This window comes from Myotis daubentonii, chromosome 1 (genome assembly GCF_963259705.1).
Source record: "Myotis daubentonii chromosome 1, mMyoDau2.1, whole genome shotgun sequence".
Classification (NCBI taxonomy): domain Eukaryota; kingdom Metazoa; phylum Chordata; class Mammalia; order Chiroptera; family Vespertilionidae; genus Myotis; species Myotis daubentonii.
In genome coordinates this window covers 130507540-130525825 of record NC_081840.1, presented here as the reverse complement: position 1 = coordinate 130525825, position 18286 = coordinate 130507540, and the positions used below count along the sequence as shown (strand labels likewise).

The following is an 18286-nucleotide window of genomic DNA, read 5'->3' as shown; positions in this document are numbered from 1 at the left end:
AGCTCTGCCCAGGGCTCCATCCCTTGTTGGCTGCAGAGCTCAGGGCCAGGTGCATCCTAAAATTTGGTAGCAGGCAGGAGAAACAGCCACAACTGTGGTTAAAGTAAGGAGGAAACACTCTGCTATGACAGAACCCAAACCCCTGATAATTCAAGAGGGGAATTAGGTGATTACAGTAGAGCTTGAGAAGCAGAAGAATGGGAAATAATGCTTTGTGGCCAGGGACTTAAAACAGATGCCTTTTCTAGGGGAAGACAAAGGCAGAAGAGAGTTAACTCACCAAGTGCCTCCTTGGCATCAAGCATGGCCTTGTTACTTGCTTTAAATTACCCCTTTCCAATCTTCACTGTGACCCTGTAAACTGTGTAGTATTAGCTACACTGTATTGATAAGGAAATCAAAGCTCAAAAAGCTCAGAAAGATTCAACACTTGCAGACGGTCTCATGGCTAGGGAGGGTGCTGAGCTGGGATTGAGATCCAAGTGCATGCAACTTCAAAGCTCATTCTCAATATTCTTTAGGGATGTGTACACGGAGGTATGTCAGAGCATTCTGTTCTTCTTAACAAGGCCTGCACTCAGGAGAAAATATTTTACCAGAGGAATGGATGCAGGGAAAGCATTTGACAAAATCCAACACCCATTCATGATAAATACCCTCACTAAACTAGGAATAGAAGGGAGCTTCCTCAACTTGAGAAATAATATCTACAAAAAGCCTACAGCTAGTATTTAATGGCGAGAAACTTGAAGCTTTCCACTAAGATCAGGAGCAAGGCAAGGATGTCCGTCTCACCACAGCTTTTCAGACTTCTATTGGAAGTCCTAGCTAATGTAACAAGAAAATGAAATACAAGGGAAAGAAAAAGTAAAACAGTCATTGTTTACAGATGACATGATTGTCCGTGTAGAAAATCTGGAAGAATTAAAAAACATACTCCTGGAGCTAGTTAACAATTATAGAAATATTACAGGATACAAGGTTAATATATAAAAATAAATTGCTTTCTTCTATACTGGCAATGAACAGTGGAGTTTGAAATTAAAAAACAACAACAACAACACATTACCAATTACATTAGCACCCCAAAATAAAATATGTAGGCATAATTCTAACAAAATATAAGACCTATATGAGGAAAATGGGAAAATTCTGATAAAAGATATCAACAAAGAATTAAATAAATGGATAAATATTGCGTGTTCAGGATAGGAAACCTCAATAGTGTCAAAATGTCAGTTCTTCCCAACTAGACCTATAGATTTTACATGGTCCCAATAAAAATCTCAACAAGTTGTTTTGTGGGTATCAATAAACCGATTCTGAAATTTATATGGAAGGCAAAAGACCCAGAATTGTCACCTCAGTATTGAAGGAAAAGAGCCAAGTTGGAGGGCTGATATTACCCAACTTCAAGACTTAATGTAAAGCTACACAAATTAAGACAGTGTGGTATTCGTGCAAGAATAGACAACAGATTAGTGGCACAGAGTAGAGAGTCCAGAAATAGATCTACACAAATATAATCAACTGATTTGACAAAGGAGCAAGTATAGCATAATGGAGAAAAGATAGTCTTTTCACTAAATGGTGCTGGAATAACTGAATATCCACATGTAATAAAAAAATGAACCTAAGCAGAGACCTTATGCCCTTCACAAAAATTAACTCAAAATGGATCATAGACTTAATATAAAACACAAAACTTTAAAACCCCTAGAAGATAACATAGGAGAAAACCGAAGTGGCCTTGGGTATGGCCATGCCATCTTAAATACAACACCAAGAAGTGATCCATGAGAGTAATAACTGATAAGGTAGATGTCATTAAAATGAACATTTTCTGTCCTGCAAAAGACATTGTTAAAAAAATGAGAAGACAAACCATGGACTGGAAGAAAATATTTGTAAAAGATGTTTCTGAAAAATGACTGGTATCCAAAGTATACAATAAACAGTTAAAACTCAACAGTAAGAAAACAATCAGATTAAAAAATGGACAAAGACCTGAACAGACATCTCACCAAAGAACATATACAAATAGCAATGAAAAAAATGTCCCATATAGTATATGATTATGGAATTGCAAATTAAGACAATGATATATCTCTCCACACCTATTAGGATGGCTAAAATCCAAAACACTGATTTGCCACAACAATACCAAAGGTTGGCATGAATGTGGAGCACCAGGAACTCTCTTTTGCTGCTGAGGGGATGTAAAACGGTGCAGCCATGGAAGACAGTTAGGCATTTTCTTGCAAAACTAAACTATTACCATATGATCAAACAATGGAGCTTCTTAGTATTTACCCAAATTAATTGAAACTTATGTCCACCTAAAAACTTGCACATGGATATTTGTAACAGCTTTATTCATAATTGCTCAGCCTCAGAGGCAACCAAGATGTCTTTCTGTGGATGAATGGATAAAAAAGTGATACATTCAGACAATGGAATATTGTTCAGTGCTAAAAAGAAATGAGTTATCAAGACCTAAAACAACATGTTAGAAACGTAACTGCATTTTGCTAAGTGAAATAAGCCAATCTGAATAAATTACATACTATATAATTCTAACATTCTGGAAAAGGCAAAACTATGAAGACAGTAAAAAGATTAGCAATTACCAGGTGTTAGAGGAGAGGGAAGGATGAACACATGTAGCATAGAGGGTTTCTGGGGCAGTGAAACTATTCTGTACATACTGCAATGAAGGATACATCATTACACATTTGAAAAGCCCATGGAGTGTACACTACCAAGAGTGGACCTAATGTAAACTATTGACTTTGAGAGGTAATGATGTGTCAATGTGGGTTCATGGATTGTAACCACTTGTGTATGGGATGTCCACAGGGAAGGAGGTTGTGTGTGTGTGTTGGGGGAGGAGTACATGGGAACTCTCTGTACTTATGCTCAATTTTGCTATGAACCTAAAACTAGTCTAAATGGTAATTTCTCATTAATTGCAAAAATAGAATGTGGGGAGGTTGCTCTGGAGATGACAATGGTAGGATGAATTGAAGGAGAAATGCTGAATGCGGAGAGTAGTTAGATGATTAGTCCAAATCAGACCTTGTAAGGATCTCAGCTGGGGCCATGACATTATGGGTTGTATTTACAGAAGAGGATGGAGTGTGTGGCTGCATTTCCTTCCAAGAGGGAGTGTATCTGGGAGCTTCCAAACAAGATCCTGGTGGTGAAGGTGTTGGGAAAATGGTGTGGGGCAGGGGCAGTTAAGGAGAAAAGGTACTACATTAATGACTTTGTGGTATTTAAATGAAATAACTCCCTGATGAATTTTTCCCCTGAAATGACCAAACTCACACCAGCCCTTTGGTATGCCACAAAATCCCCCATTGGAGCCCCCCCCCCCCAGTAGCCCCACCGTGGCAGGCAGTGGTGGCCGGGCAGAGGACATCGGCTGTCAAAGCATCGCCCCCATCCTGCTGCTCATTATCTCTTCTTACTGCTGCCCATGAACCTCCATCCCTGGAAATGCAGAAGGGTGCTCTCTATTCTTGACACATTCCTCCTTAAGTCACAACTTCCCGACCCAACCTACGTTCCAATGAATCCTGGTACCCAGCCCTGGAAAGGCTAATTCCCTCTAGGAATCCTGCCAGCAGAATGTTGCTTCAGTTCGAAGACAAATTATAAATTAATAACGAAAAAAAGCCCCAGACTCTCACATCTGCCAAAACACATCATTTCCTGAAAGGTTCCTGAGAGGGACTCCGTGATGTGCAGCCTGCCCTCGCCCTCCACAGCCTTTTCCAGATTCCAGACGCAGACTGGCGTGTCCTCGAAATGCACCGCAGCCGCCTTTCCCAGGGCAGCACCAGTGTTGTTCTTGGAAGGAGAACACCTTTCAGCTGCATTACCACCTGCCTGTTTCTCACAGTCCATCGTTCCCTAAACCCCATCAATAATACAGAACAGACAGACCTGTCACCAACCGAAAACCCAGAGAAAAGACTAAGAATGCTTGTGGTTAGTGTGGGGGTCGAAGCGATGTTTAAGTTGCTACGGGTGCCAGGAGTTTCCAAAGATTGTTTCTAAAATCATCACAAGAACAGAAGTATCCTTGTCACCTGCTGTTTCTTTAAAAACGAGTCACCCAAACAGCCTCATCCCATAAAATCAACTCCTGAGGAAGTCTTGGTAACCTAATACCTAAGAAGTGACCAGGTCCGGGCCTGGGGCTCTGAGGAGAGTGGAGTTCTCGCTCTCTCCTGCTCTCGGCGTCTTCATCTGAAAAATGCAGAATTTTGAGCCCACTTCCCTCCTCTTTTCTGGAATGATCACTTCCCAAACAAATCTGATTCTCTCAAGGAATACCCATTGAAACTACTTTTGTCTCTTCTGCCAACTGTTTTATATTTCTTCATCCATTTATTCTGACTCTGGAAGTTGCTGGATTTTAAAAGTCACTTCTCTGCTATGTAATCTGCACAGACCACCCCGCCCCCTCAGGCAGTTAGAGAGTTTATGGTGTTCTCCTCACAAGGCACATCAGTAAGAAATAAGAGAGAATTGCAAGGTGCTGCGGAACAGAATCAGATTCAGTAATGGGGACAGTCACAAAGACTGTGGGGGTGGCAAGGAAGGCCTATTGCACGTGGAATAAGTGAAAGTCTTTACTTACAAACACGTCCATGAGCAGATGTTCCAGCGTCACTTCAAAGTCTTCCAGTTTGGCAGCTAACGTCATAATGAACGTTCCAATTTGGTCTTAGGCTGACAGCCCAAACCTACAAACTCTCAGCTCAGTAAACACGGCTGGCATCAAATTTAGTCACCAGGCAAAATTGCCACTAATGGGGAGTGGAAACCCTTAAAAGAAAACAGAACATTGCAGACCGCACTCCTGGTGCTTTGCAGCCGGAGATCTTAAAGGGTGAAAATAAAGAGCTATATTAATGGCGCTAAGGAGCAGACTGGGCACAAGGTGCTATCACCAGGTGAAGAAAATCTGGCCACTGTCTGCTCTTTATAACGTAACTTCACAGTCGGAGGCAGCGGGCAAAAATGCAGGAACCTCAGCAGACAGTGAAAGAGAGGGACAGTGAGATGGGGTGAGAAGCCAGAGTGGGGGAAATGAAATAAACTGTCTGACTCTGATATTTATAGGGCCACATGTTTTTGACTCTAGCCATTTCTCAGTTCATTTCTGACCTTTCATAAATGGCCAAACACACTGGAGTGTATTGTAGACGGGGCAGCGGGTCCCACAGAAGTTGGCTGTGACCAAGGCTCGGGCAATTCACACAGACACGCCATCAATAGTCCTTTGTAAAACACGCATCAGACCTTGTTCTGTACGCGATGACAAAAAAGCACATAGTCTTGTGAAAAACAAGGAAACGAAAATTGTGGGGGTACTAAATTTTTCCTCAGAATATTATTAGATCCTTTACACACTCCCCCATCTCCATCCTCCCACACCCTCCTCTGTAAGAGTAGATAAACATCAAGCAAAAAAATTTAATCTCTTGTGTCAACTCCTCAAGCTTCTGCCAGTTAAAGAATATCCATTAAACCTTGTAAATGCCATTTCTCATTTTCTGCCTCCAAAGTATGCTTTGCTTTTTACCTTAAACATTTGAATTGTGGTAAAATATACATAACATAAAATTGGCCATCTTCATTATGTTTAAGTGTAAAGTTCAGTATTGTTAAGTACATTCACATCGTTGTGCAACCAATCTCCAGGGCTCTTTTTATCTTGTAAAAATGACTATGAGACTCATTAAATAACAACTCCACCTTCTTCTTGCTTTCCAGCCCCTGGCAACCAGCATTCTATTTTCTATCTCTATGGATATGACTACTTTTGGGACCTCATAAAAATGGAATCAGACAATAGTTGTCCTTTTGTGTTTGGCTTATTTCTTTTAGTATAATGTTTTTAAGGTTCATCCATGCTTTAGCATGTGTCAGAATTTCTTTCCCTTTATGGCTGAAATTGTTTTGCTTGTTTTTTTGTTAATCCTTACCTGAGAATATTTTTCCAGTGATTTTTAGAGAGAATGGAAGGGAGGAGAAGAGAGAGAGATAGAGAAACATTGATGTGAGAGAGACACATTGATTGATTGCCTCCCGCACGGATCTGACTAGGGCTGGGTGTGGATCGAGTTTGCAACCTGCAACCAAGGTACATGCACTTGGTTGGAGTTGAACCCAGGACTCTTCAGTTCGCAGGCCAGTGCTTAACCCACTGAGCTGAATCAGCTAGGGCAAGGCTGAAATGTTATATCTTAAGGAAGACCATTGCTTTGAACAACTTTTCAGGCCTGAGAAAATCTCCCTGTCAAGCCCCTAGTTACCATTCTTGCTGTAACTGTGCTATGAGAAACAGCCTTGGTCTGCAAGGGAGTTCTGTCCTGTTCCCTAAACCATTTCCAACCTTTAGGGCCCGTGTGAATTCCAATCTCTGTCTCCAGGCAGGGTGTGACCACTTAGTAGCCAGTGTTGATGACAAAAAATAAGGTAGCCCACATGAAATTGAGAAGAAACTATGAATATAAAGTCTTTGCTCTACAATAAAACTTCCCCTTCTCTTGTCAGAGCTCTCTAAAGTGGGAACAGATGAAACTGTCCAATTTAGTATCTTTCTATGAATTTTCATTTTCCCAAAGGAGATACAGACCCACTTAATTGGGCACTTATCATTAAACAAAGCAACCATAAAGGATAAAGAAAATTTTTGATTAAAAAGCATCATATTATTTCTAAAGCAGATTTGGAGTCTGTGCAAGTAGTTTAGCCTGACAGTCGGTCATAAATTGTACGTAAGTGTTCTCTGAGTTACGGTTTGGATTCTGTTCTCAGGCCTCTAATAGAGGACATAGAGTGGGCCTCGTGACAGGCGTCCCTTGTTAGGCAAAGGCACGAGGGAGGGGGCTCAGCGTTGTGATCGATGGCTTCAATAACCAAGAATGTATAGAAAATGTATTTCCCTGATGAGCAAACTCATATGCACAGACCTTCCTATCAGCTGATGCTTTTGCCATGTCTGTACTTGGCGCAAGGGCAGAGCAGGCCGCGTCAAAAACAGTCTCAACTCGCTGCTGCCATGTGGTTGCCACATTTTTTAAAACTACAGCTGCCATCAGGTACTCAACAAGCCGGGCGCCTCCTTTCAACCAGTAAGATGGGGGAACGGTCAGCCATATAACCAGGAGACCAGTGGGGGCGATAGGTGTTTCTTAGAGGCAGTCTTTCTGGTCTCCTGAGAACCTCAGGAAGGCTTTCAACACCAGGTTTTTTCTTTCCTTGTGAATCACATTTGGACAAAGTATTTTGAATAGCTGGGACTTCATAAAAGACACACTTGTTTATTTCATTAATCCTCTTCTTGGGATGGATAAGGGATCAGCTGATGGAGTACAGTTAATAGTTCTCATTTAAGACAGTCTCCCAGTCCCAACAAGGACTTTAGATGGCAATTTTCTGAGACAATTTCTTAGGCTCTAAGGGAAGTCCATGGCAGTGGCTTCTTCTCTAACATAAACAGAAAAGTTTAAGGCTAAGAAACTACATAATTTGGGCAGTGTCAGTGGTTAGTATCCTTGATCTAGGCCTCTGAGGACGATGTATCAAGAACATCCTACTTTGGGGAACTAAATCACTTGAACTATTTCCAAAAGTGAAGACTTGACCAAAAGGGAGTTAATATGAAGAGAGAATGAGGAATTTGGTAGTAGGTTGTGGATGTCATCCATAAGAGACATTTAATGCCCTGGCTGGGTAGCTCAGTTGGTTAGAGCATCATCCCAATACACCAAGGTTGCAGGTTCGATCCCTGGTCAGGGCACATACAGAAAAGTAGACACCCTAGAAGCAGAAGGACCACACCAGGCTGAAGGTGGGGAAACTTTAAGATACGATATTATAAGGCAAGTTCACTGCCATCAGTACTTACCAATAGATTGAAATATGGTAAAGAATGGGTTAGGCAGATTGAATGGGGAATCTCTTTTAGTGACTATATTATGTCTAATTGATATATTTTTGGTAACTATGGAGAAGTTTCGTTGGCGCTTTCATCCATCCTTTTGACCAATATTTATTCAGAAACTGGGCCAGATACTAGCACAGCTCCTTCTTCCAGATCTTATAGTCTCAAGAAGACATGGCAAGATGGGATGCAATTTTATACGGTATCTCCTCTTATCTGCGGGGGATATGTTCCAAGACCTCCATTGGATGCCTGAACCTGTGGATAGTACTGAACTCTCTCTCTATATATATTTTTTACTTTATATACATACCTATAATAAAGTTCAACTTATAAATTAGACACAGTAAGAAACAGTAACTATGAAATAAGAACAATTATAACAATATACTCTAATCAAAGTTATGTGAATGGTTTAGGACCATTGTTAAATAAAATGAGGGTGACTGGAACACAATAATTGAGCTACTGAAAAGTTGATCTGATAGCCTGTATGGCTACTAAGTGACTAACAGGTGGGGAGCATGTACAGTGTGGAGATGCTGGACAAAGGGATGATTCACGTCCCAATCAGGGTGGAGGGAGACAGTGCAAGACACAATTTAAAACATATAAATTGTTCATCTCTGCATTTTTCCATTTAATATTTTTGGACCACGTTTGACTGTAGGTAACTGAAACCATGGAAAGTGAATAAATGGCTAATACTGTACTATCTTTTTGGGGTAGCTGAAAGAAGAGTGTACTTCCTTATTCGGGGTGGTCACTCTGGGACTTGGGGGGTGAGGGAAAGCTCACTGATAAAGGGGGACAGGAGAACATTCCTCTCACTCCATGGGAAAGACAATGAGCAAGAACGAGTGAGGCACAGGGCACACCTCTGAAGAAGGGGTTTGCAGCATTAAGTAACAGGAGCATGGCTGGGGGCCACGATGGATCCAAGGATTTGAGCCCAGAGATCACTGTGTTTGAGAAGGTGGCAGGCAAGGAGTCAGTAGTGGCAACCTGGAATCCTGATTCCACCCAATAGATGGCTTAAGTCACAGTTGGAAAAAAACCAAAAAACTTTACCCACTGATCAAAATTAGTGACCACTAGAGAAGGATCTGATGCATACCACCAACTGAGAACAATAATCAGCAACATACCTGATATAGTAGGCAAATGCTAGAATTTGTTCTGCATATTCAAACAATAACATTAATGGATTATCTATCTATCTATCTATCTATCTATCTATCTATCTATCTATCTATCTATCATCTATCTATAGATAGATACTAGAGGCCTGGTGCGTGGATTCGTGCACCAGTGGGGTCCCTCAGCCTGGCCTGCACCCTCTTGTGTGCCAGGGAGGAGCCCAAGCCTGGGCCAGGCATTGCACTGCTCCCGCTCATCCTGCCCCACTGTGCCTGCCACTGCTCAGTAGCGCTGCTATGGAGGCAAGTGAGGCTCATGCTGCCCCAGCTGCGCTCACCAGCCATGAGCCCGGGGTCTGGTGCCCATTGTCAGCTGAGCAGTGCTCCCGCTGTGGGAGCGCACTGACCACCAGGGGGCAGCTCCTGCATTGAGCGTCTGCCCCCTGGTGGTCAGTGCCCATCATAGCAACTGGTCGACTGGTCGTTCACTTAAGCTTTTATGTATATAGATATTGATTTCAGAGAGGAAGGGAGAGGAATAGAGAGATAGAAACATCAATGATGAGAGGGAATCATTGATTAGCTGCCGCCTGCATGCTCCCTAATGGGGTTTAAGCCCACAACCTAGACTTGTGCTCTTGACTGGAATTGAACCTTGGACCTTTCAGTCCACAGGTCAACACTCTGTCTACTGATCGAAACCTGTGAGGGCTATGGTTAGATTTTTAATTTAGAGTTTCTTTCTGTTTGAATATTGAGTGACCACCTCCTTCTCCCAAGTCTATGAAAAAATTGTCTGCAGCAGGCTCAACATTTTTTTGTTAGGACTCAGATAAGTTCTTGGAGGGTGGGCATTGGCTGAATTCCCGTTAGAGACAGTAAGCCAGTGTCCCCTCGGTATTCCCTGAGGAAACTGTGGGTAAACCCTCCTTCTAGTGAGAACTGTTATTCTGCAGCCCTGGAAATAAATCTTCATGTCAAAGGTATGAGTGCACTGGAGAAGTGAGGTCCTTGGTTCAATGAGAGCACAGTGCCATTCATCTCAAACAATCTATAAGTACAACAGTGTGTAAGCCTGAGCCATTGGGCAATATACAAAATGTTTTTCTGGAATGATCTCTCTGCCCACCCTAGTGCAGTGATTTTCTACTCAACAAACCATTTATTTGAAGGTCAGGTACAAAGTGGTGATCAGACCACCATACAGTTTAATTAAATTGGTCATTAAAATAACACAGTTAACCATTTTTTGGACTTCATTTAGTGAAGCTAAGCAGAAATTTGAAACAAAGATTAAATAATTACTGAGATCTTTTTAAAAAGCAAAATTAGTGCTTTTATTTTGATTATTCAATTATGTTCTATAGACCCAGTTTATAGTGCACTTCCCCCCCACACACACACAATGATATATTAAAAGCGATTGATACCAATGTCTTATTGATATCCTGTCAAGCTTCTGCCTTAACTTAAAATTAGAAAGAGAGAGGATTTTTAAAGATATGCTTGTTTAAGTAAATCAGGCTCTTTTGATGGCCCCACAGCTGCCTGTCTGTGTCTAGTTATAAAGGCTCGCCTGTTTGGTCTCACTGTCTCTCGGAGGACAGACGTTAATTTAAAGCTTGCCTCTATAGGGTCCCCCGCAGGCTGGCACTGCAGTGGGTCAGGGCAGTGGTATCAGCAGACCATGCATGGAGTGTCTGCCTCATTCTTCCCCTGTTTGTGTCACATGGCGAACCTTGTCTTCCACACGCACAATGCATTTTCAATTTTGATAGCCTCTATTCCTCCACATCTGTCCCACCCACCCCACTCCAGCTCTGCTTCCTACACTCTTATACCCTGCCTGCTCACAAGGACAAATTTTGAGATTTTCAAAACTAACAGACAGTGAAATTGGTGTCAGGTACATGCGGTGGTGCTCTGGGTTTATGATGGAGAGAAACACATAATGACTCGCCTGATCTTTCAGGCTTGCCAACTGTCACTGGCTCTACCATTTGGAGAAAAGGGGACTTGTAGAGATTCTGTGATGGGCACCAGCAGGGCAAACTGGGAATGTGCCAGCATAACCATCTCGGCCCCGCCACCTGAACTCTAACAGATGCGGGCTGCGGAAGCACAGAGCCTCGCCACATTCTCCCAAACCTTTTACAGACGTTCTGATGGCTCTTTCTCATCTGTAAATGATACACAGAATTTAAAGATTTCCATACCTAACTGGGTTATTTTGAGAATGAACACAGTAATTCTAGATAAAGCACTTAGAATTGGTCTGAAATGAGAAAAAAATATATATATACACACATATATACATATATACATATACATTGAGTGGCCAGATTATTATGACCAGCCAGATTATTATGACCACCCCATCAGTACTTCATTGATACTTCCAAAAATACTGAATATTGAAAATTTCCTAAGCAAATACTCTCAAGGTTTTATTATTATTATTATTATTTGCATAATTAATTCACTTTGTTGTACTGATGGGGTGGTCATAATAATCTGGCCACTCAGTGTATATATTATATTCCAGGCAATGAAGTGCTATTTACAGTTGTAAATATGCTATTTATAGTTGTGACTATATATAAACACTCATTATATATATTCAGGCATAAAATTTTACCATTTGTATCATACAATATTTTATTCCTGAATACATTATATACTGCATATACTGTATACATACAGAAATATATATAAATATATACACTCTATAATGTACATATATTATATCTCACAAATGGTAGCATATTTACAATTGTAATTAGTACTTCATTTAATCTATTCCCTATTGATGGGTACTTGTTTTGTTTTTAGAAATTTAATTTTATTTATTGATATTGATTCATTTTAGAAAGAGAGTAGGGGGAGAGAGAGAGACATTGATTTGTTATTCCACTTATTTATTCTGTCATTGATTGGTGCTTGTATGCGCCCTAATCAGGGATGGAACCCGAAAACTTGGTGTATCAGGATGATGCTTTAACCAACTGGGCAACCTGGCCATGGCTATTGATGGGTATTTTAATGTTAGTAATACAAGAGAAAGTATTTTTTATATATGTGCCAAAATATTTATAAGGTAGACTTCTAGAAATGGAATTGCTGGCTCACAGGTCATTACATTAAAAATAACTAGATATTGTGCATTGTACTTTCCTTAGAGGTTGTACCAGTTTACATCCCCACAGGAAAGAGAAGGCCTGAGTCAGCCACACAGTATGTGTGAGTGCCAATTTTTTAATTTGGGACAATATGATGAGTGAAAATGACATCTCATTTTTATTTCAACCTATAATCTCCTTAATAAGCAAAATATTGGTTCATAAAATTTCCCAATACTTATTCCCCTTTTTAAACCAAAGCTTCATTAGATCAAAACAAGGCCAGCTGTGTCCCATAAGCATTCCAATAATGGGCATGAACTAAGATTAGCAACAAAATGTGAGATCCATCTGCCCATGGAAGTCCACATTTAAAGGCAATTTAAGAGAATCTTTATTAATGGTTCCCTTATGCATATATGTATTACCCACCCCAAACACACCTGTTAGGATGAATGGAAATTAAAACCACACTAAGCTAGAACAAAGAGTGATTCATCCAAATATTCCCCTCCAAAAAAATTTCCCTTTGGCCTTGAGAAGACATATCAAAGAAAAAAAAAAAAGGTTAAATCTTGAAAGGCTTTGGACCATGACATCTAATCAGATGTGAACTGTATAAAATTGATAACATTTGTCAGCTACTCAATTTCAAATCTACTGAAGTCAGAAGGTAATCTCATAAGGGATCAACAGCATAGGCAATAAAGGTGCTTAGAATTTCTACTGTGTGCCAAGATATACGAGAGCGTCAACACCTTAAGTATGGCTGCAGGTTCCCCTGAGACTTGGTTGAGCAAAGATTGCTACCAACAACTTTCATCATCAGTAAGGCTGATCCCACTGCCTCCCTAAATTTATGGTGCACCTCTATTTTATTCTGTTGCTAATCTCTTTATGTTTCCACTTATTCTCAAGGTCACTAGCTGTGTTTGGACGTAACAATAATAGCATTGACCTTCAGGTCAACATTTCTTGAGCATTTTTGAAAGGAAGAATGTAGACACTTTTATTTTTTGGGGCACATAAAAGAATCATTACAAAACAGCAGCCAACCTACTAAATAATTCAGTTAATTAATTAACTTAATTAAACATTAAACATTTACTGAGTTTGTTGTTTTCTATTGAACTTGCATTGAGGTTGTAGTGATTTTTGTCATGTGCTGCAGACTCCAAGCTACTAATCCTGTGGCTGTAAATACTCAGACTGGTGAATTATTAGAAGGCTATTTTTATGACCTGTACTTAGACCATTTACTGGTATTGTTTTTTTAATAGTATATGTATTGTTCACAATGGATTAGATGCTACATATTCTATAGTGAGATAGGTATTTTACATCTAAGAATGTGTATTTCTAATTTCTAAGTAAGATCTTATTGATTGCACATTTGCCTATCTATCTATCTATCTATCTATCTATCTATCTATCTATCTCCCATCTAGTCTTTACTCTGTGCCAGGCATTGTTCTAGATGCCTTACAAATATGAACCTATTTAATCCTCATAACAGCCCAATGAGGTGGTTATTTTCTTCACTCTTCACATTTCACAGATGGGGAAACCCAGGAACAGAATGGTTAAGTCACTTACTCGCAGTCACAGGGCTGGAATAAGAGCCCATCCTGTGGCCCCAGAGTCAGTGATATAACCACTACACTGGGCTTGTGTACAGCAACCTAGTTTTGTGAACAATCACTTGTTCCCTGTCACTGAAGGAAAATCATTCTTCTGTTGAACGAAACAGAGAGAGGTCTTGTAAGGAAGCAAAGCTGGTTAAGAAGTGTGTGTGGTGGTGGTGGTGGTGGTGGTGGTGGTGGGGCTTTCTGGAAAATGTCTGGTATTCATTTACAAGATAATCTTAATAGCATCTCCATAGTGTAATGGAGAGATTCAATAATGGCACTAGAGGAATTTAGTTGAAGTTAATGTTGGAGCAAAAAACACAGAGTGATGCAATTCTTAAAGTTGGGAGGAGTCTGAAATTCATCTGAGATGAACTGTGTTTTGGAGATGAGGGAACAGGCCCCAGGCACTTTGGCCTCATTTGGCCTGTCTGCTGAGGGCCAGCCTGGAGCCAGTGACTGAATCCAGATGTCATATCTCCAGGTGCAACCTTCCTTCCTTCCTCCCTTCCTCCCTTCCTTCCTTCCTTCCTTCCTTCCTTCCTTCCTTCCTTCCTTCCTTCCTTCCTTCCTTCCTTCCTCCCTCCCTCCCTCCCTCCCTCCCTCCCTCCCTTCCTTCCTTCCTTCCTTCCTTCCTTCCTTCCTTCCTTCCTTCCTTCCTTCCTTCCTTCCTTCCTTCCTTCCAGTGTTAACAAAACTGCAGACTCCTCAGACCCCACAGACCAGCTCAGATGTCTCCTTGACCACTCTGCAAATTCCTTCTTCACTGGAACTGAGGTCAGGAGGAGGCAGAGTTTAACCCCACAGTGGACACAGTGGTCAGTGTGCACTCACAAGGTGTCCATTTAATGAGGTGTTGATGGGAAGGTGAGGGAGCATAAATAAGCGGGGCGTGAGGAGAAGGAATGATAAGGTGTCACACCCGCAAGCCTATATGAATGTATTTCCCGGGCTGTGAAGTAGCACGCACCAGGCCTTCGGAGCAGAATAACTGCCTTACTTCCTCTTAATTAAAGGAACTATATGACTCCCTTGTGAGAAAGCAAAATGACTTGTTTTATCATAATAAGCCCCGAGAACAGCAACTTGCGGTACTTTGAAAAAGTCATGGAGTACTTTTCGTTACACTGGATTCTTCTGTCCTGTTTTGTGTTCCAGTTTCAGGCTGAAATCAGGCAAATAGAACACTTCTGCTTTCTCCTAATAAAACAGAGCCCTTTCTGTCCTTCAGATTCTTCAGAGCTGCTTCTGAAGGAAGCCTAACTTGCTTTCTTCATGGCGTTTTTCAAGCCTTTCTCATGACGTTCTCTTAAAGTCCTGCTGGGCTGCATGTTTCCAACATTTCAACATTGTGGTTACAGATTAGCTTTCCATCATTAAAATTCTGACTAATTTAAATTCCTTTTGTCTGTTTAAAAATTAATTTGTTTTCTTCACCAAAAGGGAACAACACTATAATCTTCCTACCTGAGCTATTTTGTTAAAGAATTAAAATTGGGAAACATTTACAAGTAAGATTCATATCTAGGCATGTGTCTGTGTGAGCATCAAAGACATGCCCAGGGGTTTTAATAGGAGCATTATTCACAATAGCTCCAAAATTGACACTTATCCCAGTGCCCATCAGAGCTGGAACAGATAAATGTGGGGTTTAGTCATACTGACTAACCATATAATGGAATGAAATACAGCAATGAAAACGACTGAACTTCTGTAACACTCAACAACATGGGTAGATCTAAAAATATATTTTTGAGTGAAACAAGCTAGACACAAAGGGTGTGTATTACATGGTGATACTTATATAAAGTTAAAAAATGAATATTTTAAAGATATAGAGTTTGAATAGGATATAGGAAACGTTTTAAAAAGGATATTTTTACTTGCAACATGTTATTATGCTATCTATGTATTGACAACAATGTTTTCCTCATCAAAAATTTGAACATATAGAGCATTAACATATAACATTAAAATGGCTGATGATTGAATACAAATATATTTCTGAGGAATTTCATTTTTAAGTGAATTTTTGTTGTTAATCCTCATCTGAGGACATTTTTTCCATTGATTTTTTTTATTTTTTATTTTTAGAGAGAGAATGGGAGGGAGGGGTAGAGAAAGAGAGAGAGAGAAACATTGATTTGAGAGAGACATATCTACTGGAACTGGGGATTGAGCTTGCAACTGAGGTGCGTGCCCTTGACAGAAATTGAACCTGAGACCCTTCAGTCTGAAAGGCTGATGCTCTCACCACTGAGTAAAACCAGTGAGGGCTCATGAGTAATTTTTGCTATATGTTCAATGTTATTTTATGAAGAAATCCTAAAATTTCATGTGTGCTAAATATCTACACAGAGGAAATGTCCTAGAATGCATGTTTATATTTTATAAGAGAATTAAATCATATGATTTACAAAAACAACAACAAACTCTTACAAATCTATTTTTTTCTTCCCTCTCCTGCCCTCAATCCCTGCCCACTGGTGTCCTGAATTCTCCCTTTTTCATTGCCTCTCTTCTCCTCTGGTGTACAATTAAGCTGTTCTTCAAAATGCCCCCTCAATCCTCTTCATTTGTCTTCTCACAGTCCGAGATTTTGTCCACTGTTGTGATAATTTCTCTATCTTCTTTTGCTGGATTATTCCTAAATCCCCTCTGCTGCTCCAATCTCCATCCAGCACTCTAGCCCTAAATGCCTGCTGCCTGCACTTCCATGCACAGCAACATATTTTGCTAGCTTTATGCAAAGAAACATAAAATCAAACTAATTTCTCACCAAACTAACTCTAGCTTTCTACTTCCTTACCTGGATTGGTGGCACTACCATTCACCCAGGCATCCAGCACCTTGAACTCCAGGTCATTTTTAACTTCCCTCCTGCTCGAATTAGTCACCCAACTCAACGGATTATGCCTTTTTTGTTTCTCCTCTTCATGCCCAGTATTGCTCTGGGCTTGGCCTGTTACATTGGACTCCTCACCGATGTCTCTGAGTTGCCAAACTTCCCCCTTGTAAATCCTGCTTTTGGCGTCTTGACTGGGTTAAATAATGGCCCCTGCAATTCACATCTACCCAGAACTTGTGAATGTGACCTTATTTGGAAATAGGATCTTTGCAGATGTAATCAAGTTAAAATGAGACCATCCTGGATTAAAGTGAGTCCTAAATCCAATATGATTGAGATCCTTATTAGAAGAGGAAAATTTGGACATGGAGACTCAGAATGCCATGTGAAGGCAGAGGCAGAGATTGGAGTGATGCATCTACAGGCCAAGGAATGCCATGGATTGCTGGCAAACAGTGGAAGCAAAAGAGACATGGGACAGATTCTCCTCCAGCTGTCAGAGGGCTCATGGCCCTGCTGACACCTTTCACACTTCCAGCTTCCAGAGCTGTGAGAGCTCAAATTTCTGTCTTAAGGCACCCAGGTTGTAGTACTTTGTTACAAGAGTCTTAGGAAGGTAATAGAACCACCACCATAATCTTCATAAAACTACTTTTAATCATGACACTTCTCTGTTCAAGGACCTGACTTGTCTATCAGATTAATTTAAGTGAATTCTTTACAGTCAGGCTATATGCTCTGATCCTTATGCTGTTATTACTTCACATGAGTTATGCTGGAGCCCAGCGAACCTCCATGCTTGATCTTCCTTTAGCATACCCCTGCCTTTCCTACCCCATGTGTACGAAATCTGATGGGACTTCTCTCTTTGACTCCTTCCTATTGAAATTGTACTACTTTTCTAAGTTGTTCAAATGCCTTTGTCTTTTTGAAGCTTTCATTGATTGAGCCAGGTGTGTGGATTCCATCTTTTAATGATTAGCACCTCTATTCTATACTGATCATAGTTTTTCTCTGTTTTATAGTGATTTATATACTTTAAACAAATTTATTATGTAATATGCTTGGCATAAATATAAATAAATGCTGTTTTAGTAAACTAAACCACTGAATTTACTTTCCAGTTTACTAACCAAATATAGCAGATCTTTGGGATCATCAGCTCTGATCTGTCATACACACATTCTGATTCACCTTTCTCCACACATTTGTTAAAATAATTAAGATATTTGTTCATGATATAATAAAACATTGTAATCACTACTGGTCTAAAGTGACTGTAATGATCAGGATTTGTGACACTTTCCTTTCATCATTCACTGAAAGCTTGTTAATGTACTAAGAGGAACCACTGTCTTCCTCGTCTATATTATGCTGCAGAAACATTTTAAAATGTCATAAAAAGGACACATGGTAACAGGCAAAAGTGCTCTGTAACTTTTTTTGAAAAAGTCTTTTCCAGATCAGCTGAGTCCACAGGGCCTAATCTGACCATATTTTAAGAAAACAAAAGGTAGAATTAATTTAATACTTGTTAATGCCATAGTGGAGGTAATTTTCAGCTTTACTCTTTCTCTGCTGGTCTG

The 18286-nt window shown here is 40.3% G+C and overlaps 1 protein-coding gene across 1 annotated transcript in view; it reads right to left on the bottom strand.

Annotated features, from left to right (window-relative positions):
* FRMD4A (FERM domain containing 4A) overlaps positions 1–4732 on the bottom strand; it is a 335840-nt gene extending 331108 nt beyond the window's left edge. Inside the window, exon 1 of the mRNA XM_059660122.1 lies at positions 4652–4732. Within this exon, the coding sequence (XP_059516105.1) occupies positions 4652–4717 (66 nt within the window). The 5' untranslated portion in view covers positions 4718–4732. The remainder of the gene's footprint in view (positions 1–4651) is intronic.
* Positions 4733–18286: the final 13554 nt, after the last annotated feature.